Below are 20,917 nucleotides of genomic sequence, written 5' to 3'. Positions count from 1 at the left end.
TCCACAGTGGATGGTAAAGGATCTGCAGGGGAGTAGGTACTTGAGATGTGGAAAGGGATCTAAACACCCTTTGGGCATTCCCACCAAATGCCAGCAGTGTTGAGAATGCCATGGAAAAAGTGAATTAAGAATATATAAGGGAACCTTGAAGTCCACTTGCTGTGGAAGTCAGTCCTAGACTGAATATTGGCATATCAAGAAACCATTCTGATAGTTTTTATGTCACATTGCAGTGGGGAAAAAAAGAGGATCCTCTTATTGGAGGATCTAGTCATACACCAATGGAAGAACAATTCCAGATTATTCTTGTTATGGTAATTACAGTTTTGGAACAAAACAGTTAATAGCAGCAAGCAGCTTAGGTTAATGATTAAGCACACTCAGTGGAGGGCTCTGAGCTGTCTGTGACGGGATTTGAGCCTTTTGAGAAACTTGTCTGGTGGGTTTCAGCACTGAATCAAGTGTGTAACACAACCTCGGCCTGAAAATTGTGGTAGAGCTGGCATCAAAGGGATGGAGCAGTTGTGCTGATACTGGAGCTACTGCACTTCATTCATCGGAGGAATGGAAGAAGAACAAATTGATTAAGGTAACTAATACCAGTAAAAGACATAATAAGAATAATAAAATTAAATATAAATGATATTTTATGCACTTGCTTTGAAATGCAACATTCACTTGCATCAGGGCTCTGGACCCTGACCCTTGACCGTTGCAGGATGTTAAAATATGCAAGAAATATAGTGAGAGTAGTTACAGTAGGTCTTGTGGTATAAAAATAGAAGTTTGGAAGTTGCTTTATAGTGGCAGTTTTTTTCTCATAGCTCTAATGTAAGCTTCTGCCCAAATCTCACCTCCAAGAGTGTCACTCTCCTGTTGCATCTTTTTTAAGGTGCCATCCCACCCTTCTTCCACTGCTCGTCCCTGTGCAGCCCTGCTCTTACCCAGCAGCTCTGAGGAGATTTTTTTTGTCTGAGATTTGATGATTGTGGATGTATATTATATGGATTATCTTAAAACTATATTTATAGTAATAGTAATAGAGGAGAAGTATGCCCCATCCCTGGGAGTGTTCAAGGCCAGGTTGGATGGGCTTGGAGCAACCTGGTCTAGTGGAAGATGTCCCTGTTCATGGCAGGGACATTGGAATGAAATGATCTTTAATGTCTCTTCCAACCCAAATGGTTTTGTTATATAAAAATGTGGCTAAATCAATTCACCCAATTTTTTTTCCATACTAGTACAAAACTCAGGATGAGGGCAGCAGAATTTGATAGTCTGTCTTTAAGTGGTAGAACAGTTCCTGATATGGACTTTACAAAGGGAATGTGGGATGTGTCTGGCTATGACAGCAAGTAAGACCTAGTCTATAAGTACTCAAATGTTTATTTTGTTTAATTATTAGAACAATTCACAGCTGTTGCCCCCACAGGTTTGCACCGTGAAGAAAGAATTCATGTGAGGTTTGTTTTAACATTACAGGGAAGGTCCTAAGGCCCCAAGCCATGATTCTGGAACCAGACTCTCATGAATTCTCCATTCATTGTTCAAGATGAATCTCTGGAGAACATCTTTTCTGAGTGCTGGGCTGATATTCTTGGCAGGTGGGTGATGGAGAGGTGATGTTTCCAACCACCCTGGTCATAAAACACCAGGAAAATCCAGTGCCAATAGATAAGATACAGACTAACTGCATCCTGACATGGATAAGCATCTCTAAAAGGTGTTGAATATTTTAGGATATATGCAGCATACCAGACATTATCCACCTTATCAGGTTTTTTTTTTCATGGCATTATTTCCATAGCCAGTGTAGATTTTTTAATTAACTTTTAATTTTCTGTGTTCTACCTGAGTTCATATCATACATATTGGTTTTGATTCACTTGATGATACATATGCCACTGTTTGCATGTTGATATTAAGGGCTCATGATACAAGGGTGTCCAATACTGGGCTTCAGTGACCAATAGTGATGTTTGAGATTGCATCCAAACAGAGCTAAGAAGCTGGAAAACCCTAAAATTTAATCAGCAAACTAGATATCCTTGTAAAATGATTTCTGGAAAGTTCTGGTCAGTGGCTAAAAAAAAAAAAAAAAAAAAAAAAGCCAGCCACTGGTTCATCTCTTAGCTTCAGAGAATGAGGGTACCCAAAATAAGTCCTAAATTATCTCAGGAATTTGATGCCTTTATGAAAGGCATGGCCAAAGCAAGTTATAGGAGACTTAACACCATGAAGCAGGAGTTTCTTTCCAGACCTCTATGTCTTTCCTGAGGACTTCAGAAAAAAAGAGTTGGACAGGCTGTTGTGGAGCCAGAAGAGGTTATATTTTGTGGGCAGCCTAGTGCACAGAAGTCAGCAAACACATTTCTTTGAGAGCTGGATTAGTAAACATCATCTTTATTTTAATTCTTGAGGAGGACAGGAGGCTCAAGCTGCAGCTTGGTGAACCAAGTCCTGAAGGCACTAAAACCCCACTGAGGGGAAGCAGGACTATCAAATAGGGGAGATGGCTGGAGGGATAAAGGATGGGCAATATGACTAATTTGGATGCCTGAGAAGAAGAAATGAGAAGAAGGGTGGAATTACAGGAGGACAGCTCTCAAACCAGTGTCTCTAATGCTGAATGAGGTATTTTGGATGTTTGCATGACACTTCAGCCTGATGGGTTGTTTTTGCAGTGGCAGCCACAGGATCACTCATCAAGCCCCAGGAGGGCAGTGTTGCTGGAGGAACCTGGATTACCATTCCTCTGGATGGTGAGTTTTAAATTCCTAGGAAGTATATGTCAAAGTAGAATCATAAAAGTTTAGTTTGGAAGGGTCCTTAAATCTCGTCTCGTTCCAAACCCCTGCCACGGGCAGAGACACCTTCCACTAGACCAGGTTGCTCCAACCTGGCCTTGAACACTTCCAGGGGTGTAAAAGTAACAGAGAATCAGTTCTATTGTGAGATCAGTGGCTGGAGTGACAAACCATAAGCAACAGAGCTGTGGGCTGTGACACTCATAATATGATATCAGCTTGAAATTATCACTTCATAAGCTATGGCTGAAGGTTATTTCCTAAGCAAGAGAAGAAACATTTTTTACCTTGTTTTTGCAGATGTGGAGCTAGAAATTTCTCCCCAGCCATCCTTTTTTTTGAAGAAGAGCTGAAAATCTCCTCCCTTCATAGGTCCTGTAGTGCTGGAGCTTTAAAAACACTAATGATAAACATGAGTTCTGAATATAAATCTCAGAAATTGAGAAGTCATACTCATTTGGGCCCAAAATCAGCTAGGTTTGATTTTTCCACAGTGATGAATATTGATTCACTGGGAGGAAAGTTGGTCTTTTAACTGGCTGTATATTTGGTTTAGCTGCTCAAATTCCGACTCTCAATCATTTATAACTACAATGAATGGTATTAGACTTTTTGTCTGAATATTGTGCATTCTCAGAGAGATGATGAAATAGAGGGAAGAAAGGAAGCTCAGGTCTTTACAACTCCTTGAAAAGAGATTGAAGCTCAGGGGGTAGATCTTCTTCTCCCAGGTGACAAGGAGAGGACAAGAGGAAAGGGCCTCAAGTTGTGCCAGAGGAGATTTATAACAGATATTAGGAAATTTTCTTCATGGAAAGGGTTGTTAAGCCCTGGCACTGGCTGCCCAGGGCAGGGGTAGAGTCATCAGGGGGTTTTAAAAGATATGTGGATGTGGCACTTGAGGACATATTTTAGTGGTAGACTTGGCAGTGCTGAGGGAACAGTTGAACTCAATGATCTTAAAGGTCTTTTCCAACTGAATGATTCAAGGGAGATGTTTCCCCAACAACACTGTGTGAAGGCAGAGCTGGGAAATCAGTTCAAGCAGAGTTTGGTTTTTTTGTTGGGGGGAAACAGACAGGCCTTGGGAGAAGGGGAAAAACCTTCCTGGAACCATGAGGAAATGTATAGATTGCTGCAAACCATGAAACCACTGTTGTCATTTAAAGTGAGTCTGTGGGCTGGGAACCATCTGTGAAGATGGTGCAAAGGGAGAGTTGTGTGTGAACCTTCTGTATTTTTGTTGTGTTTGATTATGCTACAAAAGTTAAACATGGTGGTTCATGCTCAGATAAAACTTTCTGAACATCAGGGACTGTTTGGGCATTGGTCAGTTTGTGGTGAGCAATTGTTTTCATTTACATTAATTGTCATTTTGGGGTTTATTTTCTTCTCTCTTTGTTACTTTTTTCTTTTCCTTACAATTTATTATTTTTTCTTTTTAATTATTAAACTGTTTTTACCTCAACCCATGACTTTTCTCACTTCTACCCTTCCAATTTTCTCCCTTGTCCCATCAGGGGGAAGGTGAGGGAGTGGCTGTGTGGGGCTGAGTTCTTGGCTGGGGTTAAACCACAAAGACAGAAAATCACACAAGCATGATTTTAAAAAGCCTGATCGAGGGCTCTAAACATAATTCCTAGAGAAACTGGGTTGCATATTGAAAAATATTTATCGTGTGTCTTAATGTGAGTGATCCTGTCCTCACAGAGCTCTTCTGATTGACTTCATTACTTAGGTTCAGCATCTCACAAGATAGAATCTGTCTCTCCAACCAGTGTGTCCCAGCTGGAGGTGTCCCTGGTGAATCCAGACTTGCCCAGGCTGCTCTGTGATGTCTCTCCTCTGTATTTTGACTTACACACTATAAGATGCAGAACAAGGTATGATCCATGACTGTACTGTGGGTGAGACCTTGATGTTTGTCTGGTAGGATCCTCATTTTCTTTCAGTGTCTGTACAGGCAGTTTAGGAGTTGAAAGATTTCCCTTTTCTCCTACAGTGCCCACACCTGAGCATCTCCTAAGCTGTGCTGCATTTATTCTTGTTTCAACTTAATAAAGCATGAGGCTATTTAGCATGAGGGTCTTGTTGAGGCTTCTGGGACAGTCTAGACTCAGACCTTCAAAGGTTTGTAGATATCTAATTCTCAGATACAAAACAACTAAGAAAATCCTGGTGGAGATTTTACTGGGGTTTGGTATCCTCAGCCTATTTAAGATCATAGGGAGAGGTTATGAGTAGAGCAGGAAATAAATATGGTTTCAAGCATCAGCTGGGCAGTCTAAGGTGCCTGTTTTCTGTCCTGTCATAACTTTAGAAAAGGGTTGCTTGACTGGAAGACTGGGGTGTCTGGAGGCTGTAGAAGGGACCCTAATGGGGCTCATTCATCTCTTGCTGCTGTAATTTGGCTGGGAGTTAATTCTGAGAATTAACTGTGCTGAGAAACTGTGTGCATTAAGGATGCAGCATTAATTTACCGACCAGGATCAAGATGCCCTGCAGATCCAGGCAACCCTGGGTCATTTCATTACTAATGAATACCAATTATCGTTCGTGCATGTCTGATGAACATGTTTGTGTTTTGCATTAACATATAATTTGGGTAGAGTTCTGATGTGGCCCTGTCACCTTCTGCACTTAACTGTGATTTCTTGCTGTGACTCCACGTTTCTTTTCAATTGTTGTTTTAGAGTTTGGGTTCACATGTGTGAAGTTTGGGTTGACAGTATAAATTTGCTTTGCTCTACTGAAGCCCCATTGAGTGTGGTAGGAATGGAGACCCTGTGAAGGACCTCGCATTTCTTAAAAAATTAACACAAAGTCGATAAAAGTAATACAATATAACACATTCTCTTCCACCTAGGTCTTCACCCCAGGAGGGTTTGTACTACGTGGAGGTGATCTTTAAAGGATGTGTGATTAACAACCTGACTGGGCTGGAGAAAGAGAATTATTCTTTCAAGGTAATCACCAATCACACAGAAGTGACGATAAAGGATTCAAGGTATTGGAGGGAGTCCAACTGCAGACATTGTGTCACAGGAAATATATTCAAATAATTAAATCATAGAATGGTTAATGTTGGAAGGGACATCAAAGATCATCTTTAATGATCATTCCTACCATGGGCAGGGGCACCTTCCACTAGACCAGGTTGCTTCAATTCTCCTCCAACCTGGCCTTGAACAGGCCTGGTCTACCCAGTGCCACTGATGAGTACCTCGATGCATCGAGTTTTAAAGGACAGAAGGAGCATCCCAGCTTCTTGTCCTGACATGCAACCAGATCTACAGCATGTGAGAGAGAAGAGAATCATGACCAGCACGTTAAGGGAAGTGACTTTAATTTTAAAGGAGAAACCTGAAGACAGGTTTAGAAATTTGTGTTGAAGCACAAACTCTGCACATAGACAGTGTGGTCCAGATATGCATTACTGGCCATAAGGGATGCAGCTCAGAGAACTTACTCTACTCTCATGAGACCCCACCTGGAGTACCACATCAAACTCTGGGACCCCAATATAAGGAGGACGTGGAGCTGCTGGAGCGAATCCAGAGGAGGTCATGAAAATGCTCCAAGGGCTGGAGCCCCTTTGTTCTGGAGACAGGCTGGGAGAGCTGGGGGCATTCAGTATGGAGAAGAGAAAGATCCAGGGAGACTTTAGAACCCCTTCCAGTACCTATAGGTGTTCCAAGAGAGGTGGAGAGGGACTTTGGACAAAGGCCTGGAGTGACAGGACAAGGAGGAATGACTTCAAACTGAAAAAAAAGGTAAATTTAGACTAGATATAAAAAAGAACTTTTTACTGTGAGGGTGATGAGACCCTGGCACAGGTTGCCCAGAGAAGCTGTGGCTGCCCCATCCCTGGAAGTGTTCAAGGCCAGGTTGGACGGGGGTTCTGAGCAACCTGGTCTAGTGGAAGGTGTCCCTGCCCAAGCTGGGGGTTGGAATGAGATAATCTTTAAGGTCCCTTCTAACCCAAACCATTCCATGATCTCACACAGGACAGAATCCTTAACCATGATTGTGTGTTTTGGGATGAGGCCTGTTGTGTTTGAAAGTCACATCCCACCTCTGAGCTGGCTGTGAGTATCGAGCAGGAGAGCCCAGCGTTCTCAGAAAATTGCACATTAAAGCTGAAGAGTCATTGGGTGTTTCAGCTGGCTTAGAGAGTTGATGAAAAATCACCAGGGGATGCTGTTAATGAGGCACATTCCAAGCTAAATAAAACACAGTGTGTCTCTTTGTTTTGGGACCGGGACCTGGGAGCTATGAGAATTAAAAATTAATTTTGCCTCCACATTAGGCTGAAAAAGGTCGCTGCAGGCAGCAACAAGTCTGAGCAGCTCAAAAGACTTGTGTCAGCCAGTGGCCCCAGTTTCATGCTGGTTTTGGCTTCTTTTTCCACATCATCTCTAGCCTGGGGTATGATGTGATGTTGCCTTTGCTTCCCAGAAGTGGCCATTGCTGGAGGGAGCTGGTGGCTACTCATTCATTTTTAACATGATCATGAGGAGGAGAGAAGGCAGAGATTGAGCTCTGAAAGGGAATGGTTTAAGGAAAGCTTGGAAAAAACCCACAATAATGCAATGGTGTCTTCAATTTAATTTAGCAAATGAGGTTTGTCGTGCCATTTATTGGGCTGTCAGCAGCATCTCTAAATGCCAGGGATCATAGATGAACATATCCAAAAAAATGGGCAATGGAAGGGCCTGGAGCACAAGTCTGATGATGAGTGACTGAGGGGGCTTAGCCTGGAGAAAAGAAGGATCAGGGGGAACCTTCTCACTCTCTACAACTCCCTGAAAGGAGGTTGGAGCCAGGTGGGGTTTGGCCTCCTCTCCCAATTTACAAGACACAGGACAAGGAAATTGCCTCAAGTTGCACCAGGGGAGGCTTAAATTGGATATTAAGGAAAATTTCTTACCCGAAATGATTGTCAAACATCAGGGAAGTTGGGGAGTCACCATTCCTGGAGGGATTTAAAAGATGTGTAGATGTGGTACTTGGGAACATGGTTTAGTGGATTTGGCAGTGTTAGATTAATGGTTGGACTCAATCTTCAAGGCTTTCTTCCCTCAGAGTCCAAGGTAGTTCTTTCCCAAAGACATATCTGTTGTACTACACTGCATTAAGATGGGCCAATACAAGCTCTTTCACTGCTCCACAGCTTTAGGGTACCAAAAAAACTTGCTAAAGGGTGGCTGAAATATTTAACTTCTGTGATAAATTAATATTTTTAAAGTATATACTCTTGGGAAGAAAAATGGTGCCGTAATGCAGGATAAAATGCAGGTTTTAACTTTAGATAAAGTATGATTTGGAAACTTTGTAGTGTATTAAAGTGTGTCTTCTGACATTGACTCAAGCCAGGGTGGGCAATTTGGGCACAAAAGAGGATGTAAAAATAGCAGTAACCCATACTCTGAATGGAGGTGAGGTAAGAAGGGAATATTTCTCCTTACTCCCTTCCTGGAGCAGGACTCTGCTTCAAAGAGATCTGAAGATCTGAAGTGGAGGTCTCTGAAATGCAGTTGCCAGCTGTGTTGTGAGTAATGCACCATCAGATCATGTTACAATGCACTGAAAATAACTTCCATTTAACTACAAATTTCTCTTTGCAGTTCTCTGCTGAGCAGACACCTGTGGTTTACCAAATCAATCCACCATCTGGCATTCCAGGTATGGGACCTTTCTTCATGCTGGAGCCCACTTAAACCATTATTTGATGTTCCACACTGTCTTCCTCCTCAGGAGAGGTCTGTCTTGCTGGGAATAAAATGGGCACCACCAGATTTTAATGTCTAAGTTCATTCTGGACAGGAAAATGGGTTTGTCTGAGGGGGGAGAGTCTGCAGCACTGGGTGTAAAAGTGGGGAACAAGCAGTGACCAAGTTATTTGGTGCTTGCCTCCTGCAGCCCAACTCTGCCTGAGTAGAATGATGTTGTTCTGTAAATTGATAAGTCTGATCCATCCCAACTCTTGAGTCATCATACCTTGTTTATTTAGGAGTAGTTTTAATAAGAATTAGCTGTTAGGTGTTCATATTGCAACACCATGCAGACCTTTTGGTTAATGAAGCTTTAGATCAGACTTTAAAGTTCTGTGAGAAGACATTCAATGTTTTTGGTCTGAACAATTAACTGGCATATGGGAGTGTTTTTTCCCTATTTCTATTAATTTTTATATTTTCAGATTTCATTAGAGAAAATGGAAAGTTCGATGTCCAAAGTAAAGATTAATCAAAACATTTTGGTCTCTTAAGAATGAAGAGAGACACTTGAATGATGAGATCGCAGAGATGCTCCTAAATCTAAATCAATCCCTTATTTCCAATTATTTTCAGATGTAGTTCAGCTCTAGATTCTCATGCCTTGCTTTAGAGTGTCTTTATGGAGATTTCTATCTGTTAGCTGGATGTTTGACCTCCCAGTGGGGTCAGTGAAGAGCATGAGAACAACACTGTCTAGTGCTGTTTCAGATGTCTTGGAGCATGAAGGACATCCATGGAGCAGGTAGAGGCAGGACTAGGAAGACTTATTCCCTTCTGGAGCCATAGTGGAAGGACAGGATCAGATAGAATTGGATTGGAAAGGGCCTTAAAGCAGGTCTCATTCCAACCCCCAGTTATGGACAGGGACACTTTGCACTATCCCAGATTGCTCCAAGCCCTGTCCAACCTGGCCTTGGACATTCCCAGGGATGGGGCAGCCACAGCTTCTCTGGGTAGCCTGTGCCAAGGCCTCACCACCCTCACAGGGGAGAATTTCTTCCTAATATCTATTCCCAAAGGTGTTTGATTGTGTGTCTCAACTGATGTAAGACACTCCTGTGCAGGTGACTGAATGAAGCTCTCCCACAGTGTGGTAAATGGAGTGTTGGGAGTGATTCAACTGGCCACAGATATGCTGAGCTCCTTCTTTAGACCTTCACCCTGTTTAATGTACAAGTGATGTCAATATGATTGTCTCCTGAGGTTCTACAGTGGAATTGGGTTAGAATGTGGTGTTTAGTTAACAAAGGAGTTGAGGAAAATGTCTTTTCAGTGCAAATACAGGAGACCTGCTAAAAAATTGGGAATGGACTTTTTTTGGTGGGAAACAAAAACTTGTGTTTTGGGAAAAATGAATAAGTCTGAAGTCTCTTGAGCCATAGTAGAAGCTGAGAGTAGTCATCAGTGCAGGCACCTCTGTAAAATTCACAAAGACCAAGGATTCTTCTTGCTCAGCTCACAGAATCTGCAAATAAGTTCTCTGCTTTTAAAAGGCTCTCTTCAATTTCCATTTCCTTTTTAAACAGGAAATTTAATACAGATTTATGGGAAGACAATTGCTGGAAGATATGAGACCTTCGACTTCAACATGGATTATATTGATGGGTAATTATCTACAGGCAGTGTCTGCCCCAGTCCCTGTAAACTGGCATTTCTTCCATCAGCCTCCTTGACAGCAATAAATTGCAACCAGTTGGCCCAGAATTGCCATTTACTTCCTTTGTGGTTTATTGCAGCTCATGAGTTGGGCTCCAGCAAACTTTGTTAATCTAATTGCAACTGGTCCATTAAGCTGGTTGGTTTGTTTACTGGCAGCACAGTCAATCACAGCTCAGTGTGAATTGTACTGTAATTGCAGCTGGTTGCTGTAGATTTTATTTTGGCTAGCAAATTAAAATTTAACTAATTAAAATAATGTCAGGATCGAAAAGTTAAATAAATTTTCCCTTTCCATTTGCATTTTTTAGAAAAAACTATTAGTTTGAAGCAGATGCTCTAGTGAGACAGAAGACAAAGGAGAAGTATTTTGAGACAAAAGGCTTTGTTTTTCACTGCTTTAAACCCTCTCTGGGTATTTCCTTGTTTTCAAAGGTTTGATTTCTGATTTTTTTTGTTGTTGTTCTATGATCACATGTAACAGAGAAAAGTAGGTAGATTTAAGAAACTCACTTCAGGGCAGCAGCCCTTTAAGAACAGCAAATCCAAAGTGAGCATCAACACTGTCCTGATGCATATCATATCTATTTCCATATGTATGGATATGTTATCAAGTACTAATTTATTATTTCCTTGCACTTGTGTCAGTGGCAGTGAAGAACTAAGCCCAAGTGAGTATTTTATAGAAAAACTATTAACCCATAGTCACTGTGCTGGCATTTTCAGGACCATTTCAGAATCCAGGAAAGGTGTGTATTCCCACTAGTTAGAAATTTTAATTGCAGCAGCAGATACTTAACCACTGGATACTTTTTAATGACTTCTCAAGCTGAATGGAAATGTCCCTTGCTAATTAATTAAATTCTCTGCCAGCATGAATGAAACTCCAGTGCAGATTCCTGCCATATCAGCTGCACCCATTTCTCAGCCCTGCACTGCTGCACATCAGCATCCTTTGTTTGATAGTAATTATTGTTTTACCTGCCTCTGGTGAAACCTTTGCTCAGTGGGAAGAAAGGCTGTTCTGTGTGACTGCAGGCTGGACGTGCCTCATGCTCCACTGCTGGATTACTCATTTACAGCTTAACCTCACCAAAAGGAAATGGCCTCAAAATCTCAGCATTCCAGACAGGTTCCCTTTGGAGCTTCACATGAATAATTTGCCCATTTTTGGTGTGTTAGGAAATATGTACCAGGTGGGGACTTGGACTTGACCAGAGCAGTCTGTCTTTCAGTCACGCTGATTTGGGATTTGGAGCAAAAAAGGAGAATGGTTTTTATACTTTCAAGTGTGTTCTGCCCCCTTTTCCATGCTTTGTGTGGGATGCAATGGTCCAGTGCTGATGAACATAGGTTTGGCAGCACTGAATTTTTTTATAGTCTTCCTTAAAAGGAAAGGTTCTCACTATCAGCCACCTGTATTAATAAAAGAAAAGTCTTCTATTTAAACCTCATAAAACTGCACTCTGAAGCATTGGTCACAGAAAACTACACTCTGAAGGATGGGTCATCACAGAGTGTTTGCATAACAGGTTTTAATTACATATTTCCCATGATTGCCTCTTCATTCTCAAAGAATTGCCAACCTTTGCTTATTCTGCTAATTACTCTGAATTTATTCCTCCTGCCTGATTGTTCCTCTTCAGTTGAAGTTGTTCCATATTGGTTCTTTAAGGTGGGGATATTTAAATTTGCTGTTAGGAGCTTGGGTGATTCCTGGCAGAGATTGTAGTGTTTTTCCTCAAAGAAAAAAAGAAATAGCTGAGCTGCATCTTGAATTACTTGCTGTAAGGGATGCTGCCTGCTGCTTCTGGAAGGTAAGGGTGAGTATAACCCTCTTGGAGGTCAACCTTGCCTACAGGGAGGAGCTATCAGGTCATTCAGAGCTGTCTCCAAGATGTTCCTGACACTCATGATCTTTACAGAGGTGCAGTTCTTGCAGTATTTGGGAAATACACTTTGCAGGTGAAGAGATAAAAGATTAATAAATGTGTAAAATTGTAAAAGTGAGGGGAAATTCCTGTCCTACTTGAAAATGTTGGCTGCTGATTTTAACAGGATCATTTTCATTTGTGGAGCTCCATGTTGCTTTATGTCTCATTTTTCCTGTTTTTTTTTTGCCCAGGCCAGCTACCCTCACAGCAGAAGCAGATGGATGGACCAGTCTCTGCTCTTTTGCTGACCGACAAGCTGGAAGCATGTCAGTTCTTCATTTATTTTTTGTTTATCTTGGTGCAAGGGCACAGCACAGCTTGTGCACAAAAAAATAAATTAATTCATGGCTTTTGGAGAAACTCTTCTCCTTTGGCTTGAGGTGGAGAGAGACCCTGGGGAGCTGACCATAGGATCTGTGACGGGGTGGGTGAGGGCTACTGGTTCTCTGTGGCTCCAGCCACAGCCTGGCAGGGCCAGGGGCTGTTCTCTGTCCTGCAGATGACATTCCTTGCCCTGGCCACATCTGTTCTGTTCAACTCTCTAAGCTCCAAAACAAAGTAACCATTTCCAAGCTACCTATTGACCCTGGTCAATGCATTGTCTTCAGTCCTATATAGGCACTAATTTTAAAGGTGGATTAGCTAATCTGAGCCTAAATTTGGCGAGTAGCTCTTGGGATTTAACAGCATGGACAGACAGCCTCTGGTGCCTGGGTCCCAGCACTGTTTATTATTTGGTATTAATAGGATCACAGAATGGCTTAGGTTGGAAGGAACCTGAAAGATAATCTAGTTTCGAGCCCCTGCCATGGGCAGTGACACCTTCCCCTATCCCAGGTTAATCCAAGCCCCATCCAACCTGGTCTTGGATGCTTCCAGGGAGAATTCATATACTCTTGTCTTCTGTAAGCTACATGAGACCCTTTAGGCTGCTGGATCTTGCACTCTGTTAATTGTGGACAAAGCCATGGGCTCTACAGCAGCATTTCTTTTATGAGTGATGCACTTCTTACAGTGCTTGTGAGCCCTGGAAAAGGAGGAGGGTACTTTAACAGGGAACCAGGGGAAAACCTGCTCTCATGGAAGTCTGTCCTAAGGCTCCTGGGGTCCTCACTGGACTCCCTTATTGCAGTGTAAAATTCTTCCTGGCTCCCAAGAGGAGAACTTAAATGAAAATGTGAATTGATGATAGTACATCCAACATTCCATGACTCCTGAAGGCTGATGTGATGCCATTGTATCTGCTTTAATTGCTACCTGCTCCTTCTTACACCTTAGGGACCTGCAGAGGAGCAAGTAGAGGGGCAGTGCTTTTGTCCTCCTGTTCATTCTGCCCCGTGCCCACACTTGTCCCTGCCCAGCCTTTTATTTCAAATGGGGGTTCTGAAGGTCACCAACAGGCTCAGATTCTGGGAATAGATTTAAGGGGGCCAAGCTGGAGCACTGTGCTGCTGAGAGACACTCCTAATCTGCTGAACTCTCGATCATCAGTGGGAAGATGGATTGTTCCTCTTCCATTTCACCAGTTTCTCTCCTTTGTTTCTAAATGGAGCCAAGCAGGACTATCTTAGAAGATGTGGGCTTACACACCTATTGTTTAGATGATTCTCCCTGTATTTTGCTCTTTTAGCTCTCAAGACTCAGCAAAGTCCTTTGTCTCTCCACAGTTATCCCATTCGGGCAGAGGATGGACTGGGGACCTTGCAGTGCCGGGTGGAAGGAAACCACATAGGTTGGTGAAAAGGGGTAAAAATCGTGGGTTTCTGCCGTTCCTGCAGCTCCAGAGGATAGTTTCTATTCTGCCTCCAAAGAATATGGCTCAGGGCTGAGCCCACAAAAGCAGCTTCAAATCACGGCTTACCAGCCTTCAACACAGCCACTTCTGTGGTTTGTGTGCTCTGCACAACCTGGGAGAACATGAAGTGAAGCCATGGCATGATGTGGACACTCTGACAGCAGTAGTGTGATTTGGGGTCCTTGCTCAGTTTACTACTTTAATCCTTCTTATCTGTGGTGGACCTTCCCTTTACTGCTTTGTTGGAGGAATAAATTTGGTACTCCCCTGTATTTTCTCTCCGTTAGCAGGTTGGATCCCATTTTCATTTCTCCTCACTTCCAAGCGCTCTGAAGAAGCTTCTAATTTCTTGTGGAGGCTTTGAGCAGTAAGCTTTTTGTTTGGGAAAGATATTCTGAGTTAAATACATGAAATACACTTTCCTTACTGTTGTAAGGAAGAGGAGAATTGGGCCCAGGACACCTGGGCAAGGTTTGGTAGGATGCACTTCATGTTTTGCCATAAAGCATGTTATACTTTTCTCTCCTCCAGGGTCCCACAACATCAGCTTCTCAGTGTTTAACAAAGGAAAGTGAGTAAAAGAATCTTTTCTCCCTTTTTCTCTGGTTTTGCATGGGGATCCTGATGCCTTGCCCTCCAGATTAAGCAAATGATGTTTTTACTGAATGATGTGTTTCATTGCTTAGAAATGAGGTTCTGTTTTCTTGAGAAAATGATTGCCAGATTGGGAATGAAAAGGCACAATGTTTCTCCCCAGACGATTTATATTTTGGTACTTTAATACTTTACCTTCAGCATTCAAAGCATAAGACATCTTATCTTGGACAAGGAGGAATGGCTTTAAACTGGAGGAGGGGGTTCAAGTTGGATATTGGGAAGAAATTTTTGGCTGTGAGGGTGGTGGCACATGTTGCCCAGAGAAGCTGTGGCTGCCCCATCCCTGGAATTGTCTAAGGACAGGTTGGAGCAACCTGGTGTAATGGAATTTGTCCCTACTCATGGCAAGGGGTCGGAACAAAATGAGATCTTTAAGGTCTCTTCCAACCCAAACCATTCTACTAAACCAAGCTGAATAAAATACTTTCACTTCACTTTTAACTATTCATCCGAGTGGGAAAGAATTTAGCCATAAAAGGAGGTGAAAATGGGTTCTGAAAGTGTCAAAACATACTTTACAATGTGTTAGTACTTTATTAAAGTGTTTCAACCGTGTAATGGGATCTTGTGAGTCAATGCCTCAATGTGCTGGTGAAAGGTGTTGTTGGATCTTGTAGAAATGTCCCACTGTTCCTCTGGAGAGTGAGTGGCCAGCTCTGCTAAATGAAGGTCTGCTTTAACTTAAATGACCAAGGATCATTCAGGCATTTTCTCTCTCTTGCAGGTCAGTAGTACACAAAGGTTCTTGGTTCATCAGTGCCAAACAGGAGCTTTTCCTGTATCAAACACATTCAGGTATTACAATGATCCCCCTCACTGCTGCAGCGTTTTCTGGAAGTGCTGGCATGGTCTAGGAAAGGACTTCTCCCTGTTGCTTTTCCCAGGGATGCAATCCTGTTGTGTCCTCATCTTGCAGTGCCACTCCTCTGGTATGGGTTTGACTAAGCAAAAAACTGCAGATCAAAAATTTCAAGATAAGCAGATTTATATGCTAAGGTGGGGTGTGCTGCCTCTAACATCCCCAGTGACTTAGTGTTCCTCTTGGACAGGGATATGTTTGACTCTGTTTTGGGCAGCCTAACCTAAGAAAGCCAGCCACAGAACAGCAGTATGGCATGGCTTGGGATGATGTTGCTTTATTGTTCTTTCTTTTCTTATCAGATCAGTTGTAGACTTGAGATGTTGCACCTACAGAAACTTCTGCCCTGTAAATCACTCTGTGTTTGATAGGGTTGAGATTTTAGAAATGTAGAACTTGAGGTAACTTGCACATCAACAACAAGGAGATGATGTTCAGCCACTCCAAGAATTGAGTACTGGATAAGTGGTGAATGGCAGGTTTACTGCACCATTAGTTTATAAAATGATTTAAGACTCATTAAAAATAACCTACATGTGACTTTTCCAGCTCTATTATAGGCAGGAGGCAATGAAATACTGAACATCTTCTTGAGGTTATGGTCATATGCAAATAGTGTTAAAGATTTACATGGACAGATAGTGATGGGACAAGGGGTAATGGGTTTGAACTTGAAAAAGGAGAGATTTAGACTGGATGTTACAAGAAAATTGTTTACTGTGAGGGTAGTGAGGCCCTGGCACAGGTTGCCCAGAGAAGCTGTGGCTGCCCCATCTCTGGAAACGTCCAAGGCCAGGTTGCCCAGGATTTGAAACAACCTGGTGCAGTGGAAGGTGTTCCTGCCCATGGCAGGGGGTTGGAACGATCTTTAATGCCCTTTCCAACCCAAACCACTGAAAGACCACTTGGTTCACCTGCAGAGGTCCCCAGCAAGGTCCCACCAATTTTTTGATATTAAATTCACTGAAATTGATATAATAAATGCATTAATACCTTATGAGCTGCATCTGAGAATCTTGGTTCAAGAGTTAACAAAAGCTTTTTTTTGTATAAAAAGCCCCATGTAGCCAATACATGTCTATGTTTTGTATATTGTTTATAACATACTGCTTGTTTCACCCATAAATTGAAAACACTTTGTAAAGGGGGATAATTGAATGTCCTTATATACAAGTTGAGGCACACTAAAATGAGATAACTGTATGAATTTGTCTATGGGCAGAGCACAAGCAGAAAGATCTGCCAGATCTATCCAGTAGACTGTACTGTGCTAGCCAGTAGTCAATATTGTACAATCAAAGATTAAACAACAGATTTAACAACAAAAAAGCAGATATAGATCAGCATCCCTCACCAGTTTTTATTAGTCTTTTTTATTTTTTTTCAGATCTAGACAAGTACAGCTGGGTGGTTAAACTAAGACATCTGAGTCCAAAGTGATAAAATGTCATCAAAGAGAAAAACAGTTTTCCAGTGTGGAGGGACATGACTGTAACAGATAAAATCCTGAAAGAATCTCATAGTCATGAAGTGGACACTTAGATGTCAGATGATTGGAAAGTGTGGTGACATTTAAACCTATGGGCTAAATTGAGAAGTGAGTCAGAAGAGGTCAAAAGGATTAAAACTGTTTTAATTCCATCTTTTTTTTTCTTCAGGGCTCCTCAATAGCACAGGATAGACCAGTTTGCAATCTGAGCATGACAGATGGAACCACTGCTAAGTAACAGCCCAAGCACTGCAGTGTTTCTCCTGTCATGCAGCCAAGTTCTCCGTGTTGTTCATTCCTGGTGTAATCCCAGAGGCTGTCAAATGCCCGGGAAGGATCAGTGAGATGTTGGTTTCATTCACAGGAGCTGCTCTGGCTGGAAACAGTGCAAGTGCACTGCAGGCTTTCACAGAAATAGGGCTGGGGTTAATTTTCCAATGCTTGTTTTCAGATCCCCCTTTTCCTTCCCCTGCAGAGATAGCCTCCGTGTTCCCAGCTGCAGGGAGCCTTGGAGGGGGCACTGATCTCACTGTCACGGGGGATTTCTTTGAGGAACCGGTGCAGGTCACTGCTGCAGGTGAGAGAAATGTGAAACACTTGTTTTTCAATACAGTGATCATGGCCCTGAGCACAAAACCCAAGGAATGTTTAGTGATAACAGTGTGGAAGTTGTAGGAATCACCTTCAGGAAGCTCCAGTTATTCTGACTGTGGGCATGAACTCTTTTGCTTGCTGGTAGTACCAGCCCAGGCTTCTAGAGAATTGTTAATCCCATTCAGAAACAAAGTTGAGGCAGGGTATTCTGTCCCTTCCTTCAGCCTTGTGAGACCCCACCCAAAATAGCACATCCAGTTCAGGAGTCCTTAACATAGGAAAGACATGGACCTCTTGGAGCAGGTTCAGAGGAGGCCACAAAGATGCTCTGGAGACAGACTGGGAGAGCTGGGGGTGTTCACCTGGAGAAGAGAAGGATCCAAGGAGACCTGGGAGCCCTTTCCAGTGCCAAAAGGAGCTCCAAGAGAGCTGGAGAGGGACTTGGGACAAAGGCCTGGAGTGACAGGACAGGGGGGAATGGCTTCCCACTGCCAGGGGACAGGGTTAGATGTGATATTAGGAAGAAATTTTTATACAGTGAGGGTGGTGAGGCCATGTCACAGGTTACCAAGAGAAGCTGTGGCTGCCCCATCCCTGGAAGTGTTTGAGGCCAGGTTGGATGGGACTTTGAGGAACCTCATGTCATTGAAGATGTCCCTGCCCATGGCAGGAGTTGGACTATACAATCTTTAAAGGTCCTTTCCCACCCAAACAGTTCTATGATTCTAAGATAGGGTCATGCTGCAGCTCAGCTGTGTTTCCAAGTCTCATACAGCACATTTGTCTCCTTTTCTTTCTCACAGGTGTCCCCTGTAAAGTCAAGCATGTCTCTCCCCAACAAATCAGATGCACCATTGAACCTGTAGGCAAGAACAGGAGAATTGGTACCCCCCAGCCAGGTATGGTGTTCAAATAACTGAAGGTCCAAACAAGGAAACACATGTGGAAATGCAGGGCAAAAATCATTTGGTGATGAATGCAATCAAGAAACAGAGCTTTCCAGAACACTGTCTGCTTCAACATTAGACCAGTTCGTGGTTTGATAGGGAAAGGGGCTACAAATTGAGCAAAGGGCTGGAGCACCTCTTCTATGAGGAAAGACAGATGAGAGAGCTGGGGGTGTTCAACCTGGAGAAGAGAAGACTCTGGGGAGACCTGAGAGCCCCTTCCAGTGCCTAAAGGGGGATTATAAGAAAGATGGGGATAAAATTTTAGTAGGGACTGTAGTGATAGGATGGGGAGTGATGGTTTTAAACTAAAAGGGGGTCGATTTAAATTAGTTCTAAGAAAGATATCTTTTACAGTGAAGGTGGTGAGGCCCCAGCACAGGTTGCCCAGAGAAGTGGTGGCCTCATTCCTGGAAAACATTCAAGGCCAGTTTGGATGGAGCACTGAGCAACCCGATCTAGTTGGAGATGTTCCCGCTCATTGCAGAGAGGTTGGGCTAAATAACCTTTACTGGTCCCTTCCAACCCAACCCATTCTATGATTCTGTAGCCAGGAAAAGCAGGGTGAAGAGCTCAGCCCCCCATGTGCAGACAGGTGATGATGGGAGGAAGGTCAGACTGGTGAGCAGGGCTGTGGAAAATGAGGGGAAAAAAGTGTGGATAATATTTAGAGGAAGGATAGCTGAACTAGAGCTGCTGCAGAGGTTTCTGGGGATGCTGCTTGAGTGGAGCACTGCAGTAGAAAATTATTGTGCATAAAGAGAGATTTACCTAATTTTAGCTGTGGGTCATCTCAATACCTTTTCCTGAAGGAGCAGACATGAGAGCTGGTTGGATGCTCTGCTCTCTGCAGATTTTTGTTATTTCTTGTGGAGAATTTCAAGGTAGAACAAATTCCCTAAAGCGAGATCTGTGTTCTGCCTTAGACTGCAAAATACCCCACAAACAGAGCCAATTTATTATTAAAATTTTCTCTGTGGCCTACCTCCTACACCACTGATTCCAGCATGTGCTCTGGGATTTCTCTTGGCTGCTGCTGAGAGTACTTTTGTTTTAACTTTCTAGGAAACAGAGGGCTTCTCTTTGAAGTCTGGGATGATGCCTCTGATCTGACAGAAGCAGGTCCTGGATACAGATGGCAGTTTGTACCTAATGCCAGCTCCCCAGTAAGGTTCCTGTCTGGGGCAAAGAAGTCCTTCAGGTACTCAGTGATCTTAAAAAGACATGAAGCCATGGCAATCACCTTTAGCAGTGTTAGGTGCAGCAAAAACACCTGACAGCCCTTTACAGCAGAGCCTCACTGCAGAGCTCCTGTAAATCAAAGCAAACCCTTTGCTCTGAGGTCCTTTTGAAGCTTAAAATATGCAGTGAAGTGTTTTATTTTTTCCTCCTTTTGCTTTCCCTCAGTATTTCTGCTCTACCTGGCCTAGATATGCTGAAATTCCACAAAAGAAATTGCTGTGGAGGTAGAAGGAGCTCCAGCTTGAGGCTATTTTGGGTTGGACTTCCAACCAGATGTGGAGGGGCAGATTCTCAGCTGATTTTGGCAGCTGCAGCACATGTGGAGTTAATGGAAATCAAGTGATTTGCCCCAAGCTGTGGAAATATCTAAACTGTGTTGGTGTCATTGCCTCTTCAGATAAACCCTTGAAAAAATGTGCAGTGTGCATGAATTCTCATCTTTTCTTACTATTTCTCTGTTTTTCTTGGTTGATTCTGAGTGTGTTCTTGGCTTTTTCTTGCTTGATTCTGAGTGTGTTCTTGGCTTTTTCCTGTGTGTTCAAGGTTAAGACTTTGCTTGAGAAGAAATGCACAAAATAGCGACTACCAATAAAAACATACTTAATTTCCTGGAGCTGTTTTTTCTATCCTTTTTGGAAAATTTCATAAAGAATAAATTACATTTAGTGTGAAATTGAGTCTTTTTGAGATTCCTTTAGTTTTAAAATATCTAGGTTTGTTTTGTTGGTCTCATGGTGTTTCCTAGTTACTCGGTGTACACATGAAGGTGGGGTGTGAGGATGGGGTGCTTTTTTGCTGTGTTATGGATGTTCTCCTTTTGCTTAGTTCCAGGCTTCATGGATTTTTTGTGGCTCCTCAGACCAACAATTACACCTTCTGGATTCAGGCAGACAGTCAAGCATCTCTCTACTTGAGTTTGTCCCAAGATCCAGAACATAAGGTATTACTCTGAGCAGATAAAAATGAGATCAGGATGAAAATGGTTTTAATTAAGGTCATAAAAATGGAATTGGCTTCTTTGCCCTTATGAATCCATTGCAGAGTGAAATCTGTGTGATTATATTTGATATTTTAGATTGGGTCTGTCAGTTGTTCAGCTCATAAAAAACTCATGCTTGCAACCAGAGTCATTGATTGTCTTTTCCAGAAGACTTTTTTTT

At 42.6% G+C, this 20,917-nt stretch overlaps 1 protein-coding gene across 3 annotated transcripts in view; it reads left to right on the top strand.

Annotated features, from left to right (window-relative positions):
* The first annotated feature begins 400 nt into the window (after positions 1-400).
* The window catches only part of PKHD1 (PKHD1 ciliary IPT domain containing fibrocystin/polyductin), a 267,993-nt gene continuing 247,476 nt past the window's right edge, over positions 401-20,917 (top strand). The window contains exons 1-15 of one of the 3 annotated variants that reach the window (XM_064650787.1): positions 401-589; positions 1,483-1,604; positions 2,685-2,762; positions 4,546-4,690; positions 5,674-5,773; positions 8,435-8,492; positions 10,111-10,189; positions 12,366-12,440; positions 13,842-13,906; positions 14,501-14,540; positions 15,351-15,421; positions 17,450-17,551; positions 18,372-18,467; positions 19,581-19,716; positions 20,583-20,697. In XM_064650787.1, coding sequence (XP_064506857.1) covers positions 1,553-1,604; positions 2,685-2,762; positions 4,546-4,690; positions 5,674-5,773; positions 8,435-8,492; positions 10,111-10,189; positions 12,366-12,440; positions 13,842-13,906; positions 14,501-14,540; positions 15,351-15,421; positions 17,450-17,551; positions 18,372-18,467; positions 19,581-19,716; positions 20,583-20,697 — 1,212 coding nt within the window. In that variant the 5' untranslated portion in view covers positions 401-589; positions 1,483-1,552. Of the gene's footprint in view, positions 590-1,482; positions 1,605-2,684; positions 2,763-4,545; positions 4,691-5,673; positions 5,774-6,823; positions 6,896-8,108; positions 8,359-8,434; positions 8,493-10,110; positions 10,190-12,365; positions 12,441-13,841; positions 13,907-14,500; positions 14,541-15,350; positions 15,422-17,449; positions 17,552-18,371; positions 18,468-19,580; positions 19,717-20,582; positions 20,698-20,917 lie in introns of those variants that run through there. The other 2 variants (XM_064650789.1, XM_064650788.1) reach the window with 2 other exon arrangements.

The sequence above is a fragment of the Pseudopipra pipra genome, chromosome 3 (genome assembly GCF_036250125.1).
Source record: "Pseudopipra pipra isolate bDixPip1 chromosome 3, bDixPip1.hap1, whole genome shotgun sequence".
Classification (NCBI taxonomy): domain Eukaryota; kingdom Metazoa; phylum Chordata; class Aves; order Passeriformes; family Pipridae; genus Pseudopipra; species Pseudopipra pipra.
Note: the sequence above shows the minus strand (reverse complement) of the source record. Positions and strands in the feature narration are given on the sequence as shown.